Below are 19,564 nucleotides of genomic sequence, written 5' to 3' on the forward strand. Positions count from 1 at the left end.
ATATATATACAGACATTTATTTATAAATATAAAATACGTGTATATTCCACACTAATCTTATTTCTCACTTAATTAGGTCCGATTCGATTCGGTTCTTATTGTCGTTCGAATTTTTGAATGATTCTATTTGAAAACGATACTGATTTTTCGGATATCGAGTTGCCAAATTTTTTCGTTACTGTTTTGTTTATAAACGGTAATGAGTTTTTGATTCAATTTGGAAACAATATCGATATTTTTTTGTTCAATTCGGTAATCGATTTTCCTATATCGGGTTTTTAAATTTTTTGGTATGGTTCGGTTCGAAAACAGTAATGAGTTTTTTTTGTTCGATTCGGAAACAATATCGATTTTTTCGATTCGATTCGAAAACGGTGCCGATTTTTCGCATATCGACTTTCTGAAATTTTCGTGCACGGTTCGAAAACGGTAACAATTTTTTTTTGTTCGATTCAAAAACGATATCGGTTTTTTTGGTTTGGTTAGTGAACTATATCGATCTTTGGATATCGGGTTTCTAAAATTTTGGTATTGTTCGATTCAAAACGGTCACGAGTTTTTCGGTTCAATTTGGTAATGATATCGATTTTTTTCGATTCGATTCGAAAACGGTACTGATTTTTCTGATTCGATTAAAAAACAATACCAATTTTTCGATCTAATATTAGATTTTTTTAATTCATATATATGTATATATATTCATATATAATTATATATTTTATGCATATATATACACGTATATATAATACTATTTATATATCTATATATAATAATTTTAGTTACTTATATAGGCTTAATGTTAATGTAAATGTTGATAACATAATAAGTTTTAATCCATTTAACACATGGACTGGGTTTACCTGAATAACCCGACCCATTTTGAGATATCTATCTCGGATAAACATAAACCCTAAACCCTAAACCCTAAATCCTAAACCCTGTTATAATCTGTCAAATCTAGGACCTAAAAACGATACCTTTGTTGTACCTCTCATCTTATACATGTGGTTTTGAATAGAAGTTTGGGCAATTCACAAGTGTGCCATGAAAATGTAATCTTAAGCAGGTCGATCAGGAGGACCTACCGTGAATATTTACATTAAAAGAAGTGGGAGCAGTGATGGCAGACAGTAGGACCAAATACTCAAGCATTGATCTCGCGAGAGAGGCTCTTTGGTAAACACAAGAGTACCTTATCACATGTTATCAACAGCCTTATTCCCATTGGAATACTCGTGGTATTTTGAGTATCATGAATCAGGCCTACACGTAAGGGGGAAAAGGGAGAAAAAGACAGGACTAGGACACCAGCTGAGATTGGTGGAGGATCCTTGTCCGCCATTAAAAGAATCAGATTTCTCTTGCCACTAGCTGCCTCCGATCTCCAGTCGGAAAGCCCGAAACAACACCGAAAGGAGATGTTGGGTCTCCACAAGCAAGGCCCATCTTAAAGGTCCGTTAATCTTTCTTGGAAAACTTTCCACTAAGGAGAGTTTGGGCCTCCACAAGCAAGGCCCATCGGCAAGGTCCGTTAATCTTTCTTAGAAAACTTGGAAATCGTCTTACTACTATCTTCGTACCGAAGATGGCCTGAAATCGCATAGCAGTTTGGGCCTTCACTGTGGAAATTCCGGAAACGCCCTTTTATAATACTGAATATTTTCCGGGTCCGAGGGCTTAGTGCTGTAAGCTGTCGATGAAACATGGGGTCCCGACCTAGATCTCGGTTCTGCGTCGTCGCCTTCGTCCTCCTCCTCCTTGTCTGTGGCGCCTGGGCGCAGAACCGGAGGCCAAAGAACGTCCAGGTCGCGGTTCGGGCAAAGTGGGAGGGCACTCCTCTTCTCCTGGAAGCTGGGTACGTATACGTCTGTTGAACACCATTTTTACTGCTTCACATTTCGTCTCTGAAATGAATCGAATGCCTATGTTGGTGACAGCGAGTTGCTTTCCAAAGAATCAAAGCATCTGTTCTGGGAGTTCACGGAGGTTTGGTTAGGTTCAGATGACGATGATTCCGATTGCAATTCGGCCAGAGACTGCCTCCTCAAGATATCTGAGCACGCGTCCTCTTTGCTGACTCCGTCCCTCACCTCTCTCTTTCGTTTCTCCCTTACTCTTAGATCCGCTTCGCCCAGGCTTGTGCTCTACCGTCAATTGGCCGACGATTCCCTCTCTTCTTTTCCCCTTTCCGATGACTCCTCCCTTTGCTGCTGGGTCGACATTGGATCCTCCCTGTTCTTCGATGAGTCGGATCTCCTATCCTGGCTTGCCTCTCCTCCGTACGCACATCTCCTTCTCTTTCTTTAATTTACCCTTTTTAAATCTTGCGCATTTCTTATGTGCCATCTTGTTACTGCCAGTGCTGCTGAAGACTCTGTTCAGGGGCCTGAACTCTTCGATTTCGATCACGTTCATTTGGATTCAAGGGCTCGAACCCCAGTTGGCATCCTCTATGGGGCCGTTGGAACCAGTTGCTTTAGGAAATTTCATGTCCTGCTTTCTCAAGCCGCTACAAAGGTCCCTCCCTTTTTCCCGTCCAACACCTAACGTAATCTGTTCTCGTTTCGGGAAACAAAGGCTTATGCTCTACTTCTTAGAAAATGGTGTATTGTTTCACTCTAGGAAGAGAGCTAGTTTCTGAAAATTTTATGTTTGGCCTATCTTAAGTTCAAAAATTACAACCAAGGTCCATAGTCTGAAGGAATCCACTTTTGTTTCTTTCTCTGTATCCATTTATATGTAGCCTTGGTGTCCTGCAGGGAAAAATTACATATGTTGTCAGGCCAGTGCTGCCTTCTGGTTGTGTAGGCAGAACCAGACGTTGTGGTGCCATTGGGGCCTGGGATAATGTAAGCTTAGCTGGTTATGGTGTGGAGCTTGCTTTGAAGAATATGGAGTACAAGGCTATGGATGATAGCACCATAAAGAAAGGTTAGATTACCATTCAATTCTTCCACCATAGTGTTCTTATAAGCAAAATGCTTACCCCTACTACTTAGAGGGTCTAATTTCTCACTGGAATCTGTCATTACAATTGTCTGTTGTCCCTTTCCCTCACCATTTCTTCCTTTTTGGGCCAATAGCTACAAGTGATTCTGTTTTTTTGCTTTGAGTTTCAGGTGTCACCCTTGAAGATCCTAGGACTGAAGATCTTAGTCAAGATGTTAGGGGGTTCATTTTCTCGAAAATTATGGTATGGGTTGCTCCCTAAATGACAGGAATAATAATCTGGACCATCTTCTTTCTGGAAAACTAGTGTGTCTGATTTACAAATGTGTGGATGAACTTTGTTTTTGTGTGTCTTTCTGTGTGGATGTGGCGTGGAAGTGAAATAAGAGAGGGTGATATGAGATAAATTGTACTGCGTTTTGTCGTTGACTTATCATTTTCTAATGATCATCTCTTCTTAAAACCTTGATTCATGCTCACAGTGAAGCGGTTGCTTGTCCAGTTGGGTTTGTTATCTGCAAATGCTAGACCAGAGTTTATTATTGATGTGCTTAAAGATGTGAGTAATGGTTATTGAAGTTACAGTTCCTGTGTGCAGGATAGGAAACCTGAGCTTAGATCTGAGATTATGGCTTTTAGGGATTATCTCCTATCATCAACAATATCCGACACTCTTGATGTTTGGGAACTGAAGGGTAGTTCTCCATTCCGTGTTCTTATCTTGATGATACTGGTATTAAAAAACATATTCTCAATTAATCTATGACCCCTGCAGATTTGGGACACCAAACTGCCCAGAGGATTGTACACGCCTCTGACCCCTTGCAATCTATGCAAGAAATTAATCAAAACTTTCCAAGTGTGGTTTCTTCTCTATCCCGCATGAAGGTATATATCATCCTATCTTCATTCAATGTATATCCTATGGTGCCGAATGAATTGTTTAGTTGTGCCCCTGAGTTAGATTATTTGGCTGGCTAAAAATACAGCTCAATGAATCAATCAAAGATGAGATACTTTCAAATCAGAGAATGATCCCTGCTGGCAAGTCGTTATTGGCTCTGAATGGTGCTCTGCTAAACATTGAAGATATGGACCTTTACATGTAAGACCCTTATGCATCTGTTGTCATTTTTACCTGGTGCATTCTGTTTCTCCAATTTGTCTTTTCTGCTTGATGTGCAGCTCTCTTGAGTAGGGATTAGGGAAAAGCTGAAAGTCTCATATTTCTTCTTACTTGCGACTTTCTAACCAAACATAGGATTCTGTGTTAAATTCCGTTTTAGTCCTTTGTGTGCGTTACCTTTCTTTTAGTGTTAAAATCTGTTTTAGTCCTTTTAATGACTATAACTTACACATCTTTGGCTATACTTCTTTCTACTGATTGCCTGATCCTTTTGTGTCTAGGCTGATGGATTTGGCCCATCAAGATTTGTCCTTGGCTCACGAGTTTTCAAAGCTTAAGGTACTCATTTGCATGGGCAAGCTATTTTAGACTACTTTATCGCGCCTTCCAGAGATGGCCAAGGCTTGAAAATTTGCATGATTACAGACTTCCAGTTTTACATAACTTACCTGTTTTTTTTTCCTGTTTGTGGTGTTTCAAAAAGGAAATATAAAAGTTATTAGTTCGTTTTCTTCGTTTGAGAAGCCGGATTATGATTATCCTTTAGTACATGGATGTGCTAACGTTTTACTAATATTCTCAGATCCCTGATGAAGCCATCCGGAAACTTCTACTAGCTAGCCCTCTTCCCGAGCCTGATTCTTATCGCATTGATTTTCGATCCATGCATGTTCATTATCTTAATAATTTGGAAGAGGATGCTATTTACCGGCGCTGGCGGAGTAATATTAATGAGGTTAGTGGTTGTCTTTGTTATTTAAGAATGGTCAGAATGATCTCTTACGAGCAAGATGTATTTGAGAAGTACTAAATCTAATGGCTTATCTTTCTCTCGCCTTGTAATAAAGATTTTAATGCCAGTCTTCCCTGGGCAACTACGTTATATCCGCAAGAACCTTTTCCATGCAGTTTATGTTATGGATCCCGCTACCGTCTGTGGTCTCGAGGCGAGTCCATTTCTGCCTCTTTTCCCCATTCTTGACTCTAGTTTACTTATTCATATGCCAGAGCTGTTGGACTAATCCTATTGTTGGATTCTTGCAGTCCGTTGACACTATCATATCATTATATGAAAACAAATTCCCTGTCAGATTTGGAGTAATATTATATTCTGAAAACTTAATCAAGAAGATCGAGAAGAATGGTGGTCAGATCCTCTCTTCTGATACAGTGAATGATGCCCATGTCAAAGAGGACTTATCTACTTTGGTATTTGCTGTCCCTAGTATTTAAGTTTTCTGTTCTTAGTGTAGAAACAGTTTTCCCATCTTTGAATTTGTTTCTGCCGTAAGAAGCTTATTATTTACAGTTCCATTGTCCTCTTCAGGACTGGTATGAAAGCATAATTTTCTTCACTGATGACAAAATTTCTTGCAGATTATACGTTTCTTTCTGTACATCAAGGAACACCATGGGATCCAATCAGCTTTTCAGTTTTTGGGAAATGTAAAGTTATTTACCAGTTAACTCAAATTTGCAACAAAAATTAGTGTGATCTGTCACAACTGTGTTGCTCGTCTGTTGTATTACCGTTGCCTTTACTTATTTTCCATTTCTATTGTTCATACATAATTTACGGAATATCTTCAATATGGGTGATAGGTAAATAGGTTAAGGACTGAATCTGCTGATCATGCCTATGATGATATAGAGCTGCAACATGTTGAAGGGGCTTTTGTGGAGACAATTTTGTACGTGCCACAGATGTTTACAAATATAATAATATCTTACGAAAAGCTAAATGTATTTTTTCTAGCTTCTTTCTGGAGTAATAGATATCTTCTGTATTGTTTTCCTGAGCTCTCTTGAAGTTTCAATTTTTCTTCTCCAGACCAAAGGTGAGATCCCCCCCTCAGGATATATTGTTGAGGCTGGAAAAAGAGCAAACTTTGAAGGAGGCGTCAGAAGAAAGCTCTCTGTTTGTGTTCAAGCTTGGTCTAGCCAAGCTAAGATGTTGCTTCTTGATGAATGGACTTGTCTTTGATTCTGTTGAGGTACTTCATTGTGAACATTTTGCTATTGCGTACAGAGAACTTTTGTTTTCGCTGCTGTGATCTACTTAAGTCAGATAAAACTTTGTATATGACGCTACCCTTTACCACTTCAGGAGGACTCTCTTATAAATGCCATGAATGATGAGCTTCCCAGGATACAAGAACAAGTTTATTACGGTCAGATAGACTCTGGCACTGATGTGTTGGACAAATTGCTTGCAGAAAATGCTGTTCATCGGTATAACCCACAGGTAGTGAGTTTTATATGCATTTTTTTAATTTACGTATTTGGTGTCATCAGAGATATCATTATTATTTGGATGAAGAGTTTGCATTCTTGTTTTTGGGTGAATTGTAGATAACCACAAATGGAAAGTCCAAGCCGAGGTATGTGTCTCTGGCATCCTCCTCTGGGAGAGGGGAATTTGTGCTGAATGATGTTACTTATTTGCATCCTCCAGAGAGTAAGTGGCATTGGTTTAAGATACTTGTACGCATTGCATTTACATAATTTTCTTATGTATCTTCATTCTTATATATTCCTCTGATCTGCCAATTCCAGCTTCAGATAATGTAAAGTACGTGACTCATCTTCTTGTCGTTGATGTTGCAACAAAGAAAGGAATCAAAATGCTGCATGAAGGAGTTCGATACCTGGTCATTTGATGAGATTAATGTCTTTCCCATATCTTTTATTACACTACGGTAATCTTGTTCCTATTATTAATGCTCTTGCGTTGTGTTTTAGATCGAAGGTTCTAAAGCTGCTCGTCTGGGGGTGTTATTTAGTAGCTATCAGAATGCTCACCCACATAGCCTTCTCTTTATAAAGGTTTTTAAAATAACTGCATCATCATTTAGGTACATGAGTTTTGTTTTACATATGATAATTCACTTTGAAATGTGTGCCTTGTGTAATTCCATTTGTAACTTAGCCGATCTGTGTGCAGTCGCAGGGGAAATGTGCTTGCCTTTCTAGACCAACTTTGCTTGTTATATGAGCATGAATCTCTCTTTAAAATTAAATCACCTACCGGAGTTGCTACTTCTCAAATGTTTATTGATAAAGTCATTGAGAATGCTGAGGCGTATGGGTTTTCTTCTAAAGCATATGAATCTTGTCTTCTGGAATCTTCAGATGAGAAGTTACTTGAGCATTTGATGAAGGTATGTTATACCTGAGATCCTCTTGTTGTGTCTGCTTATGTTTCAGATTGCTAAGGCTCTATTTTACACACGTGATTGCTTTGGAGGAATGAAAATGATACAATAAAGCCTCACTTGTTTCTCTAATACATGGAGTGATGTTTTTGTTAACAATTTTCATGCAGGTCAACCAGTTTTTGTCTTGGGATCTTGGGCTTGAATCTGATATGAACGCAATCATTACAAACGGAAGGGTATCTTAACCATTACTTACATGCGTTTCTTTAGTACAATTTAGTTTTTGTAGTTCCTGCTATTTGGCTCTTGCATATCAGTTCCGGTATGGTATTGAATTTTATCGACGTCCATAATATAATTATATTGAACTTAACAACGTATTGTTGTGTTATGGTAGGTAATATTTCCTGTGGATGAAAGGACATTCCTGAGCCATGATTTACAGCTTCTTGAGTTGGTCGAGTTGAGTCAAAGAATAAAGCATGTTCGAGAAATTATTGAGGGAGTGGAGTGGCGAACCATGGATCCTGATCTCCTTACCAGGTCTCTTGATTTCATGCTTTTTTCTTATTTGGCGTCCTTTCTTTTCACATGTGAGAATGAAGTTGGTTGAGGAGTGCAGCTTCAAAAACTGAGAATGTCGTTCTTAAATGTTTGTAGCTAAAAGGGAAATCTCAGTAGATGACGAATTTCTGTTTATGTTCTCAAAAAGTTCTTTCCATATCTTTTCTGAGTTTGTTTTTGGCAGAAAGACCTACCATACTGCTGAGAGGGTAAAAAAATATGTAACTCTCGTGAGTCCTGACTAATTGTCATAGTTGTTCCGGTTGTCCTGTCTGCTCTCCTAACTTTTTTGGGTGGCACGTCTTGTAGTTCTGTCATTTACTGTCATTGAAATTTGTACTTTATATTCAGTTCTCTGTGCCTCTGATTGTTGTTGGATGATATCCCTGTTCTTTACTGTCCAGATTTGTGGTTACAACCGTTTTTATTTTTTTCCTGAATGGTATAGGTTTTTCTTTTTTATTCCCCTCTTGAGCCCGATGCGTGTTTAACTCTTCTTCTGAGGAGAGATAATTCCATGTATGCTCTGAAAAACTGATGCAATATGGTTCTACCTTATGCTACACCTGCAGTGAATTCTTAAGTGATGTCTTCATGTTTGTGTCATCTGCAATGGCAACACGGGACCGTGGTTCCGAAAGTGCCCGGTTTGAGATTCTGAATTCGCAATACAGGCATTTTTCTTTCTCTTATGTCCTTTTTGTTTCTGTACAAGCTTCCCTCCAGTTTTTTTATTTAGCAATACTTGACTTTATTGCATGTGAATCTGTTAGCTACTTTTTTTTTCATTTTGTTGGCCAATTTATGGATACACTGCTAAGATTTCCCTGCATTTTGTAGTGCTGTTGTTATGGGGAATGAAACTGCAACCATACACATTGATGCTGTTATTGATCCTTTAAGCCCTGTTGGTCAGAAGCTAGCATCTCTTCTTCGAGTTTTGGGGAAACATGTTGAGACAAGCATGAGGATCATTCTGAATCCAGTGGTGAGTACGACATCTGGAGTTCATTTAACTTATTTATATGGCACGTAAAGCTTCTCAGATACATTTAACAGTTTGAACCAATTTAATGCTCGAATGGCTTAGGTCTTGAATGAAAGGGTTTCTTCTTTTCGGGGTTTTTTTTGGCTTTTCGCATGTATATTTTTTTGTTTTGGGATTTTGGCTTTTAAATGAAAGAGTCTATGGGTTTTTGTACCTCTTTGTAAAGTTGTCAGTTAAAAACTGGCTCTCCTTGCTTGTTTAGAGGAAAAGCTTAAAAAAAGCTCTTTTTCTGGTTTTTAGGGTTTTTGGCTTTTCAAATCTCTAAAAGCTCATGCTAGTCCAGACCTTATTGTTCTGTTTTTCTGTAAATCTAATCTTGGGTTCTAGTTCATGGTTGCTGTTTCTCAAGTTAGTTTTGGGTATTTTCCCGTGTTTCCTGTTTCGCATTTGAGGATATTATTGTTTAGTTAGTAAAAATGAACAATATTATTATCCATAGGTTCTGACATAATCTATTTGCAGAGTTCGCTTGCGGACATTCCTTTGAAGAATTACTACAGATATGTTTTACCAAACATGGTATGTTTTTTATTGAGAAGTTACCAGTCCACATTGCTCGAATACTTTATTAGTTATGCTATGTTTTTTGCAGGATGATTTCAGCAGTACAGGCTTCGTTGTAAATGGTCCCAGGGCATTTTTCGCAAATATGCCATTATCCAAGACACTTACCATGAATCTCGATGTTCCAGAGCCATGGCTTGTTGAACCAGTAATTGCCATGTATGAGATTTTCCATCAAATGAGTGAACTTGGCTAAGCTGCTTTAGTTGGCCTTAAATTTTTCCCTTGCTTAAAAAAACATTTGCATCTTTAATTTAGTTGTTTTAGTGCCTGAGTTTGACATTCTGTATCCTCTTTCTTTCGGTTTTTTTTCCTTGATCAGTCATGACCTCGATAATATTTTGCTTGAGAACATGGGAGAGTCTACAACACTGCAAGCAGTTTTTGAGCTTGATGCTCTTGTTCTTACTGGTTAGCTTCTGTTGTACTTGTTTCTTTGTCTTGGAAGAGTTTGTTCAGTTTTATATTAACATAGACATTGCACAGGTCATTGCTCAGAGAAGGATCACGAGCCTCCTCGTGGTCTGCAGCTGATTCTGGGAACCAAGAGTAGACCTCATTTGGTAGATACTCTTGTCATGGCCAATTTAGGTTATTGGCAGATGAAAGTCTCCCCAGGGGTTTGGTATTTGCAACTTGCTCCGGGTCGAAGTTCAGAGCTCTATATCTTGAATGGCGACCATGATGAAGGCCAAGATCAATTTCTGTCCAAACGTATTACCATAGATGATTTGCGTGGTAAAGTTGTTCATTTGGAAGTAGTAAAAAAGAAAGGCAAGGAGCAGGAAAAGCTGCTTGTTTCTTCAGATGGCGAGAATGGTGTACAGCAAAAGGAAGTGAGTGCTCTGCATAAGTAGAATATGTTCGTGAGAAAAAGGTATTCCTCGAAAATACTTCTAATTTGTTCTCTCTGCATGTCCCCTTGATTAGCGAGAAAGCTGGAATTCGAACTTCTTAAAGTGGGCGTCTGGTTTCATCGGAGGTGGTGAACAATCAACAAAGGGAGATAACAAGAAAGTGAGTGCTTATTTACTCTGGTCGAATATGTGAACAAAAAAGTTACTTGTTTCCCTCTTGTATTCTATAGTCGTAGTGCAAAGCTCATTTGAGTGGACAGTTGCCGTTATTTATATACTTTGATCCTGGCAGTTATATATAATCATTATCCGGGATGGCATTGATGCATTGCAGTTATGCGTTGTTTTGAGCTGTTAATCATTGTCTCAAGACTCTCAACAGTCTGAATCCTGTTATTTCTGTTTTTTCATCCTTTCAGGAGCTTGGGAAGGGCGAGCGTCAAGGGAAATCAATTAATATATTCTCCATTGCTTCAGGGCACTTGTAAGTACAAAAGTCCTTTTCTAATACAGTGGCCACAGACTTTGACATGGTATAATTGAGTATTTGAGTTGGTTTACTTTGTTTTCTTTTCTTGAGTATTTGTTGAAGCAACTGATATCTAGAATGCAAATCTGTTGACCTATTGTGTTAGGGAGACGTTTTCCATACGCAATCAGTGTTAGAGCATTATGCATATGGAAAAGTGAAGTGTCCTCAGGACACTGTCCTGTTCCATATCTCTGTATTCAAATGCCCAACAATTTGCAAAAGAAGTGCAAGTTCATCCTGTGAACTTATACGTTGTATTATATGCAATGCAACTGGGATCATTTCCTATCTAACGCCGAGGTGTTACTACTGTCTTATGACAGATATGAGCGTTTCCTCAAGATCATGATTCTAAGTGTCCTGAAGAACACCAAGCGCCCTGTGAAATTCTGGTTTATAAAGAACTATCTTTCTCCTCAATTTAAGGTTGTACCATCTCTCTCTCTCTCTTTCTATGAACATGTTTGCATGTGACTGTCTTTGACTCTCTGGATGCACCGAACTTATTGTGCATTACATCTTATGCCTTGCAGGATGTTATTCCACATATGGCACAAGAATATGACTTTGAGTATGAGCTGATTACTTACAAATGGCCTTCTTGGTTGCATAAACAGAAAGAAAAACAGAGAATCATTTGGGCCTACAAAATATTATTTCTTGATGTTATATTTCCTCTCTCGCTGGAGAAGGTATGAATGTTAATTAATATCTTATCTATATTTTCTGCGAGTTTATGCTAGGAGCCTAGGACAACACGACTATAAGACCTTCTATGTGTTTTCTGTAGGTTATATTTGTTGATGCAGATCAAGTTGTAAGGGCAGACATGGCAGAACTATACGACATGGATATAAAAGGAAAACCTCTTGCATACACTCCCTTTTGTGACAACAACAAGGAAATGGATGGCTATCGGTTTTGGAGACAGGTATGTAATAGTCTGTTTGACTGTGTAAAAGGCACATTGTTTCCTTATGACTGTCTTACATTCTGAACTGTTGGAACAGGGTTTCTGGAAAGAACATTTACGTGGTAAACCATACCATATCAGGTAGACAAACAAGTATCTACCGTACCTTTATAATTTATTGCTCTTATCAGGCTTGACACGTCTTGATCTTTCCGTAGTGCACTGTACGTTGTTGACTTAGTTAAATTTCGTGAGACGGCAGCAGGAGATAATCTAAGAGTATTCTATGAGACTCTTAGCAAGGATCCAAACAGTCTATCCAATCTGGATCAGGCAAGCTATTGTATATAGTTATCTACATCTGTATTTTGTTCGTTTGGTTTCTTTAAAGAACGCACTCAGTTCTTGCTGTGTTGGAAAGCTTCAGCATGTGGTCAATTTGTTTCGTAACTATTTAAACCCAGCAATTGGAAAAATACACTTAACTAGGTCTCATGAAGACAAATTTGCTTCTCATTACCATATTTTACATCACTTTCAAAAGCTTGTAAAAGACTCCGCATATCTTTTGTGGGCCATTTGGTGCATAAAGCATTCTCTTGGAGCTCTCTTCTTTTTTTTTTGATGGTGCTTCCAGCTTTACTGTCTTATGAATTACTGGTGTTATCCCTCCTATTCCTCTTCTTGAACTCAGCTCCAATTTTTTCATGATATGGTATTTTATCTGTTTCAGGATCTTCCTAATTATGCTCAGCATACTGTTCCCATATTTTCACTTCCCCAAGAGTGGTTATGGTGTGAGTCTTGGTGCGGTAATGCTTCTAAACCCAAAGCCAAAACCATTGATCTTTGCAATAATCCAATGACAAAGGAGCCAAAGCTTCAGGTAAAAATTTTGCTTTCTAACTTCTGTTTCTCCGAACAACATTCTCTTGGAACGTTGATCAGTTATGCAAAAAGGGGAAAGATGGAACCATGTTTTTTGTCTACTATGCCATTTTAGGTTCTACGGCATCTGTTTAGAAAATGTATTATCCTTGTATCCATTGAGCTATTGCAAGATAATGTGTTCTTCTGCAGGGTGCCAGAAGGATTGTTTCTGAATGGTCGGGTCTTGATCTAGAGGCACGGAGATTCACAGCAAAAATCTTGGGTGAAGATATGGAGCTCAATGAGCTATTAGCAACCACTGACAAGCGTAATCATCCTTCAAGCGATGTTTCATCGAAACAAGACCTGGAATCTAAGGCTGAACTATAACGTAGATGCTTGAAGTTGAGAAGAAAAGAACACTCCTTGCTGAAGTAGCTGCTTAAGGATTTACTTCTTGAGTTGTAGTTTCTGGAGATGTTATAAACAAATTAAGCAGAAGGTAAGACGACACTACATTTTAGCAAAATCGAGTTTTTGAGACTTTATGTCCAGCAAATCATGATTCTTACATAATTGTTAACATTATTAACTGTACCTTTACTGTTACTTTTGGGGAAATCTCTTTTAGTTAACCGCAATTTGCTACTGTATCCTTCTCTTTTTGGTACCCTTCAACTGTTTTTACCCATCGGAAGATGGCTATAGTCTTGCCGCTCGTCCCCCTTGCTGAAGCACTTTGTTGACTGGAATCTAGATTATCGAAGCTACTGTTTAGGTTTAGGATTAGCGGTTTATTGGTATTGCATTTTCAAGGCAGGGTATTTATGGAGAATGTGACAACTGTTCTTGTATCAAAATTGGAGGGATTGTAAGATATTATTGAAAGGGCATATGAATGATGACATGTTTCTGAGACAAATATGAACGAAGAAAACTCGAAATCTTACATAGTTCTTTAGTTGTGGAGTAGGATAGGGAGTTAGGGATGAAACGAAATGTATTGAATAATGACTCAAGTCTCATTCTTGGGCTCGTTTCCATACTTACAAACTCAAACAAATTGAAGGAGCATTACAAACTCCAACAAATTGTTATGGTTATATCTTTCAATATTACAACATTTTTAGTTGTCTATCTCCATTTAAGTTTTGTGAATCTTGCATATTGTTAAATAAGCTCAAAGTATCAACAAATCACTTTCATCATTGGAAGATATTATTAGTGCTTTATCTTGCAATCAACATATTCTCCATATAAGAATCAAAAGCTAACAATGTTGATATGTGATTTTATCTTTAATGCTAAAATATTGATGTTTGTCAATGTGTGTCCAACTGAATCAAATTTGGAGGAGATATACAATTGTATTGTGTAAGTAAGATCTTTGTCTCATATATATATATATATATAGTATTTGATAATTCCTATTTTATTCTATATTTTTATGAGAGTTTGTCCAAGTTTTGCACGATAATCATATGCATTCATAGGTATTCTAGACACTATAGGACACAAAACTCGGTTTTGCTTTAGTTTTGCAAATTCCAGATTTCGGAGATGATAGCACTTTTAGACCTTTAGAGATGAAGTTCAGAAGAGACATGCATTATGAACTCAATAACTTTCTCCACAAAAATCCAAATAATGTGTGGTTTATACAATTGGAAAGAGCATTTAAATAGCTTCGCATCGACGTCAAAATCACTCAAATCCGACATCGTAAGTACATATATATTTATATGTATATGTGTGTATGATATATATGTATGTATATGTATGTGTATATATATATATGTATATGCGTATGTATATATATTAATGTTTAAGGGTATAAACCTTTTGGATGTTTCGTGGTTTTTATTTTAAAAACATTTATTTTTTTTTTAAAAATAGTTTTTTCGGAATTTTGAAATTCATTTCGATTCTATAAAATTCGGTTGGAATTTTTATCAATTCAAAACAGTTCATTCCAAGAAATCGAACCCAAACACCTGCCCTAACGCGTATAAACATATATTATATATATATATATATGTATTAGTGTTTATAATGTGTATATTTATATGTGTACTTGTGTATGATATATATATATGTCTATATATATGTATATGTGTAAATATATGTATATGTATTTTTAGTTTTAAACTTTTAATTTTTAATTGTTAATTTTTAATTTTATAAACTTTTAAATTTTTTAATTTTAAATTTCATTTTTTTTTAATTTTTTTTTTAATTTTTTTTAATTTTTTTTAATTTTTTTTTAATTTTTTTTAATTTTTTTTAATTTTTTTTAATTTTTTTTTAATTTTTTTTAATTTTTTTTAATTTTTTTTAATTTTTTTTTAATTTTTTTTAATTTTTTTTAATTTTTTTTAATTTTTTTTTAATTTTTTCCTCCGCCGCCGCTCCTTCGCCGCCGCCAGGTAAATTTCTGAACTCGCATCTCCCATCTTCTTCCCCTTTTCGATCGGTTTAGTTTAGGTTCGTTGTATTTTTTGCTTTCGAATCGAGGCCCCATAACCGCGCCGTCGTCCCCCACCGACACCGCCGCATCACCGCCGCCGCTCCTTCGCCGTCACCGAGGTATGTTTCAAATTTTTGCAGAAAAAATTTCCAATTGTTTCGATTTTTAGGTGTTTTTGGTTCGGATTTAAGGTTGTGGGCGAATTATTTTAGGGTTTAGAGTTAATTTTCGGGTTTAGGGTTTAATTTGGGGTTTATTTCGGGTTTAGGGTTTAATTTGGGGTTTATTTAGGGTTTAGCGTTTAATTTGGGGTTTATTTCGGGTTTAGGGTTTAATTTGGGGTTTTTGATTTTATGGTTTTTGGTTTTAGGGTTTTTTTAGGGTTTAGGGTTAATTTAGGGTTTAGGGTTAGTTTTCGGGTTTAGGATTTAATTTGGGGTTTATTTAGGGTTTAGGGTTTAATTTGGGGTTTATTTCGGGTTTAGGGTTTAATTTGGGGTTTATTTAGGGTTTAGCGTTTAATTTGGGGTTTATTTAGTGTTTAGGGTTTAATTTGTGGTTTTTGATTTTATGGTTTTTGGTTTTAGGGTTTTTTTAGGGTTTAGGGTTAAATTTAGGGTTTAGGATTTGTTTAGGGTTATTTTAGGGTTTATGGTTTATTTAGGGTTTAGGGTTTAGGGTTTAGGGTTTAGGGTTTTAGGGTTTAGGGTTTAGGGTTTAGGGTTTAGGGTTTAGGGTTTAGGGTTTAGGGTTTAGCCATTTTTTTTTTTTTTTTTTTTTTTTTTTTTTTTTATAAAAAAAAGCCTTCTGTTTGATTACGGGAGCTGGTTCCCACTTTTATGATCACTGTTTGTTGAAAGCGAAATAAAATCTTCTCGATAGCTACGGTTAGAGATTTGTGTAAAATTTGGTGCATGACGTGACCGTGATTGGATTTTGCGCCCTCTCTCGCACTCCCCTTGGATCCTGTTGTATTTCCTTCTAATCCTCCTTTTCAAATTGTCGTGCGTGCGTCTGTGTACTCTTCTTGTCGGAAACTTTCATGGTCTCTGTCTGTTTCGAGTTTTTTCCTAGAGCTGTTGCCTGTGGGATCAAGTTTCTATGGAGCGGTACGAAGTTCTGGAGCAGATTGGGAAAGGGTCCTTCGGTTCTGCTCTTCTCGTCCGACACAAACATGAACGAAAGAAGTGAGTACACTGCGTTAACTATGCATTTGTCTCCTGGGATTGCATCTTACTGATTGTTGTTCTCTCTCTCTCTCTCTTACAGATACGTCTTGAAAAAGATTCGTCTGGCTCGCCAGTCTGATAGGGCTCGCCGTTCTGCTCATCAGGAGGTTGGTGTGTTGGTCTTAGATTGTAAAGTTTTTTTTTTTTGTTAAAGGTAAATTATGTTAATGTGTAAAACAGTTATTTACCAAGCAGGGTTTACAACAGGAGCCTTAGTTTAATATCAGATTGTCAAATTTAATCTCTGTTTAAGACGTAGTTTCCTGGATTCATTTGTATTCTGTTTCAGATGGAGCTCATTTCTAGAGTTTGCAATCCGTTTATAGTAGAGTACAAAGATTCATGGGTGGAAAAGGTCTGGTCTGATGTTCTCCCCCCTACATGGACTCGCAGTATTTTCTGAGATCAACTTTCTTACTTTGTTTGTGCTTGGCTGCTTTGTGCAGGGTTCCTGTGTGTGCATTGTTATTGGATACTGCGAAGGCGGAGACATGTAAGACGTTTCCTTTTGGCGTTTGAGTTTGACAGCCTCTGTTGTGTTAACCAAGTTTAATCTTGCAGGACAGAAGCCATAAAAAGAGCCTGCGGAGTCTATTTTCCTGAAGAGGTATCTCTCAAAAATTTTAAAATGATCAACTCAACTGAGTTTTGTTGGTTTGAGTATTGGTTTCTTCAGGAGATAGTATAAGATGGTCAGTGTAGACTGTATATGATGCATAGATAGCCATTGGGTACACATAGGCTTTTACCATTTCAGTCAACAGAATTTGCTCTGGGTAATTCATTTCATGCTCGATCGAACTCAATGCTTGACTGGGCTACAGCCATTTGGCCTAAACTTATCATTGAACGTCACACGCAGAAACTCTGCAAATGGCTTGTACAACTCTTAATGGCACTCGATTATCTGCATTCCAATCATATCCTTCACCGTGATGTCAAGGTACAGTATATAACCTCAAATACCTAGAGCTCAAGTCTTTGTCTGAGACCTCTTTAGGCCACATGTTTGGTTGACAGTGTCTTACTATCTTTTTCAGTGTTCTAACATATTCTTGACAAAAGATCAAGACATACGGCTTGGTAAGTTCCTAGATAGGTTTGTTTCTGTAATGTGTCGATATCGAAGTTTCGTGGAGAAAATTATTAACATGCACCGCATCTGGCTTAGGTGACTTTGGACTTGCTAAGGTTCTAACTTCTGATGATCTGACATCCTCTGTAAGTTTTAATCAGTTCCAGTTCAGTAACAGTTCTTGTTCTTGTGCTTATACTCGGTTATGATGACTCTCTGTGTTTGCAGATTGTGGGGACTCCCAGTTACATGTGCCCCGAGCTTCTTGCTGACATACCCTATGGATCAAAGTCAGACATTTGGTCTCTCGGTAAAATATGGTTCCTGGAATTCATAGATTTTTTCTTATTGCACTGCGGATTTTCAGCTTGTGATAAAGCTTTTGAGATCCTTTAATGAGCAGGATGCTGCATGTATGAGATGGCTGCTCATAAACCAGCATTCAGAGCCTCTGTAAGTTGCTAATAACTCATCTCATTTTGGCCAATTGTGAAAATATCAAATGTTTCAGAAATTATGGATGTAATTTTGGAATTGCCAGTTGAGTCAATACTTGATTATGGCATTCTATTTCAGCATCATGGATGAGAGAACTTTGTACCAATTGAAATGATACCTTCTAATATATTGGTTCATATATTTATTTTTTTTTGGGTTTTGTTCATCATAACATAAACCAAGAAAACACAACATAATACCCAAAATTCTAGTAACTATATTTTTTAACTTGCAGGATGTGCAGACATTGGTTAGCAAAATAAACAAGTCGATGATGGATCCTATTCCTGCCATGTATTCCGGTGCATTGTAAGTCATTCTCTTCTATTACGTTAATCGTTCCCGAGCTCTCTGTTCAACTCAATTTTTTTTCCTGTGGTTATATTCAGCCGAGGTCTCCTTAAGAGCATGCTGAGGAAAAACCCTGAACTCAGGCCAAGCGTATGTTTTCTTGATGCTTGTCTGTGTTTGAACTGAGATGCGTTGGTGAAGTCCAGAATAAAAACCATTATCTTTCTTACAAGACTGTGGTGTATATATATATATATGACAGGCTGCCGTGTTGCTAAATCATCCTCATCTTCAACCTTACATCAGTATGATTCATCTCAAGTTACATAGCCCCAGACGAAGCACTTTTCCTCTCCAGTGGCCTGATACCGCCATTGGGGTCAACAGAAGGAGGCGTTCCTTCAGCAACGACACACATTTGAAACCAACCTTCTCTGAAACAGAGACGCGTTCCGGGTCTTCTTCAGAAATAACATCTCATTCACCGATATCTCACGCTAGAAAAGCCTCCCAAATAACTGTTGGAACAGTCCATGAAGAGTCTGTGGCTGATAAGCCGGCGGTGAAGGACAGAACGCCGAGAGTAAATTCTGCCACAACAAAAGCATCTGGCACTCCAAGGAAACTCGAAATCCCATTATCCACACCTCGTACTGTTTTGAAACATGAACTGGTAAGTCAGAGTAGCAGCCTTGAAATCCCATCCATCATTACACCACAGAAAGAGTGCTATGTTTACGCTGATACTGTTGCTTGCAGGTGAAGGTGTCAAACACTCCATCAAGAAAATCTTGGCATAACAGGAGGAGGAGAGCATCTCTTCCATTAGTCACCGAACCCACTTACGAGTCAAGTCTCACCCGTCTATGCGGTCTTAATTCTCCAGACGTTTCCGTGAATGCCCCAAGAATCGATAAGATGGCTGAGTTCCCGGAAGATCTCTTCCCCATCAACGAGATAACCCCAAGACAACAAGCTTCGTCTCCTCCTACTGACCGTTCAATCACAGAGGACAAGTGTATGGTGCAGATAAGGTCGAGTTCTGAGCCAAGGCAGAGGAGGTTCGACACATCTTCATATCAGCAGCGGGCAGAGGCTCTCGAGGGATTGCTGGAGTTCAGCGCTAGGCTTCTGCAGCAAGAAAGGTATGAAGAGCTCGGTGTTCTTCTTAAACCCTTTGGACCGGAGAGGGTTTCTCCGAGGGAGACTGCCATCTGGTTGACCAAGAGCTTCAAAGAAGCTGCCGTGTAATTCAAGCAACAAACGCCTTGTTTGCTTTGCCCTGCATTTCTCTTGTGTAAATATGAAATGGAGACGCGGTTGATCCCCCAGTGTTTAAAACGGCATGCTGGTGAAGAACGACGGATCTACCTTATGAATCACCACTATCAAATAATATCAGTTAGAACATGATCTAATGATG

At 37.9% G+C, this 19,564-nt stretch overlaps 2 protein-coding genes across 4 annotated transcripts; both read left to right on the plus strand.

Annotated features, from left to right (window-relative positions):
• Positions 1-1,680: 1,680 nt before the first annotated feature.
• LOC104801984 (UDP-glucose:glycoprotein glucosyltransferase) lies at positions 1,681-13,234 on the plus strand. 2 transcript variants are annotated; one of them, XM_010525379.1, is made up of 37 exons: positions 1,681-1,855; positions 1,938-2,279; positions 2,361-2,517; positions 2,760-2,931; positions 3,120-3,193; positions 3,548-3,644; positions 3,725-3,837; positions 3,939-4,054; positions 4,357-4,414; positions 4,659-4,811; positions 4,924-5,022; positions 5,120-5,284; positions 5,453-5,521; positions 5,678-5,766; positions 5,907-6,069; positions 6,183-6,320; positions 6,428-6,533; positions 6,632-6,726; positions 6,818-6,930; positions 7,020-7,236; positions 7,401-7,469; positions 7,631-7,776; positions 8,370-8,471; positions 8,638-8,785; positions 9,308-9,364; positions 9,438-9,568; positions 9,732-9,820; positions 9,896-10,245; positions 10,340-10,426; positions 10,686-10,750; positions 11,122-11,224; positions 11,332-11,490; positions 11,589-11,729; positions 11,809-11,852; positions 11,930-12,044; positions 12,445-12,597; positions 12,792-13,234. In XM_010525379.1, exons 1-37 carry the CDS (start codon positions 1,704-1,706, stop codon positions 12,969-12,971), a joined length of 4,827 nt encoding a protein of 1,608 aa, XP_010523681.1. In that variant the 5' UTR covers positions 1,681-1,703; the 3' UTR covers positions 12,972-13,234. The 2 variants fall into 2 exon arrangements, with proteins under 2 accessions (XP_010523681.1, XP_010523682.1); XM_010525380.1 differs by lacking the exon at positions 11,930-12,044 and having other exon boundaries at positions 12,792-12,883.
• A 2,633-nt stretch (positions 13,235-15,867) lies between these two features.
• LOC104801986 (serine/threonine-protein kinase Nek4-like) lies at positions 15,868-19,559 on the plus strand. Of its 2 annotated transcripts, XM_010525385.2 has the most exons (15): positions 15,868-16,019; positions 16,123-16,235; positions 16,318-16,384; positions 16,567-16,632; positions 16,724-16,770; positions 16,839-16,884; positions 17,140-17,220; positions 17,318-17,360; positions 17,449-17,498; positions 17,581-17,662; positions 17,756-17,805; positions 18,086-18,159; positions 18,240-18,291; positions 18,404-18,814; positions 18,901-19,559. In XM_010525385.2, the coding sequence occupies exons 2-15, from the start codon at positions 16,150-16,152 to the stop codon at positions 19,390-19,392; spliced, it is 1,647 nt and encodes a 548-aa protein (XP_010523687.1). In that variant the 5' UTR covers positions 15,868-16,019; positions 16,123-16,149; the 3' UTR covers positions 19,393-19,559. The 2 variants fall into 2 exon arrangements, with proteins under 2 accessions (XP_010523687.1, XP_010523686.1); XM_010525384.2 differs by having other exon boundaries at positions 15,868-16,235.
• The last annotated feature ends 5 nt before the right edge of the window (positions 19,560-19,564 follow it).

Source organism: Tarenaya hassleriana, unplaced genomic scaffold (assembly GCF_000463585.1).
Source record: "Tarenaya hassleriana unplaced genomic scaffold, ASM46358v1 Cleome8, whole genome shotgun sequence".
Lineage (NCBI taxonomy): Eukaryota > Viridiplantae > Streptophyta > Magnoliopsida > Brassicales > Cleomaceae > Tarenaya > Tarenaya hassleriana.

Bases quoted from the DNA above. Each gene is read 5' to 3' on its own strand.
- LOC104801984 (XM_010525379.1), top strand. From the start codon at position 1,704: ATGGGGTCCCGACCTAGATCTCGGTTCTGCGTCGTCGCCTTCGTCCTC. The intron at 3,838-3,938 runs GTATATATCATC...CTAAAAATACAG, and splicing joins CTTCTCTATCCCGCATGAAG to CTCAATGAATCAATCAAAGA. The intron at 4,415-4,658 runs GTACTCATTTGC...TAATATTCTCAG, and splicing joins ACGAGTTTTCAAAGCTTAAG to ATCCCTGATGAAGCCATCCG.
- LOC104801986 (XM_010525384.2), top strand. From the start codon at position 16,150: ATGGAGCGGTACGAAGTTCTGGAGCAGATTGGGAAAGGGTCCTTCGGT. The intron at 16,633-16,723 runs GTCTGGTCTGAT...TGCTTTGTGCAG, and splicing joins AAGATTCATGGGTGGAAAAG to GGTTCCTGTGTGTGCATTGT. The intron at 16,771-16,838 runs GTAAGACGTTTC...TTAATCTTGCAG, and splicing joins TACTGCGAAGGCGGAGACAT to GACAGAAGCCATAAAAAGAG.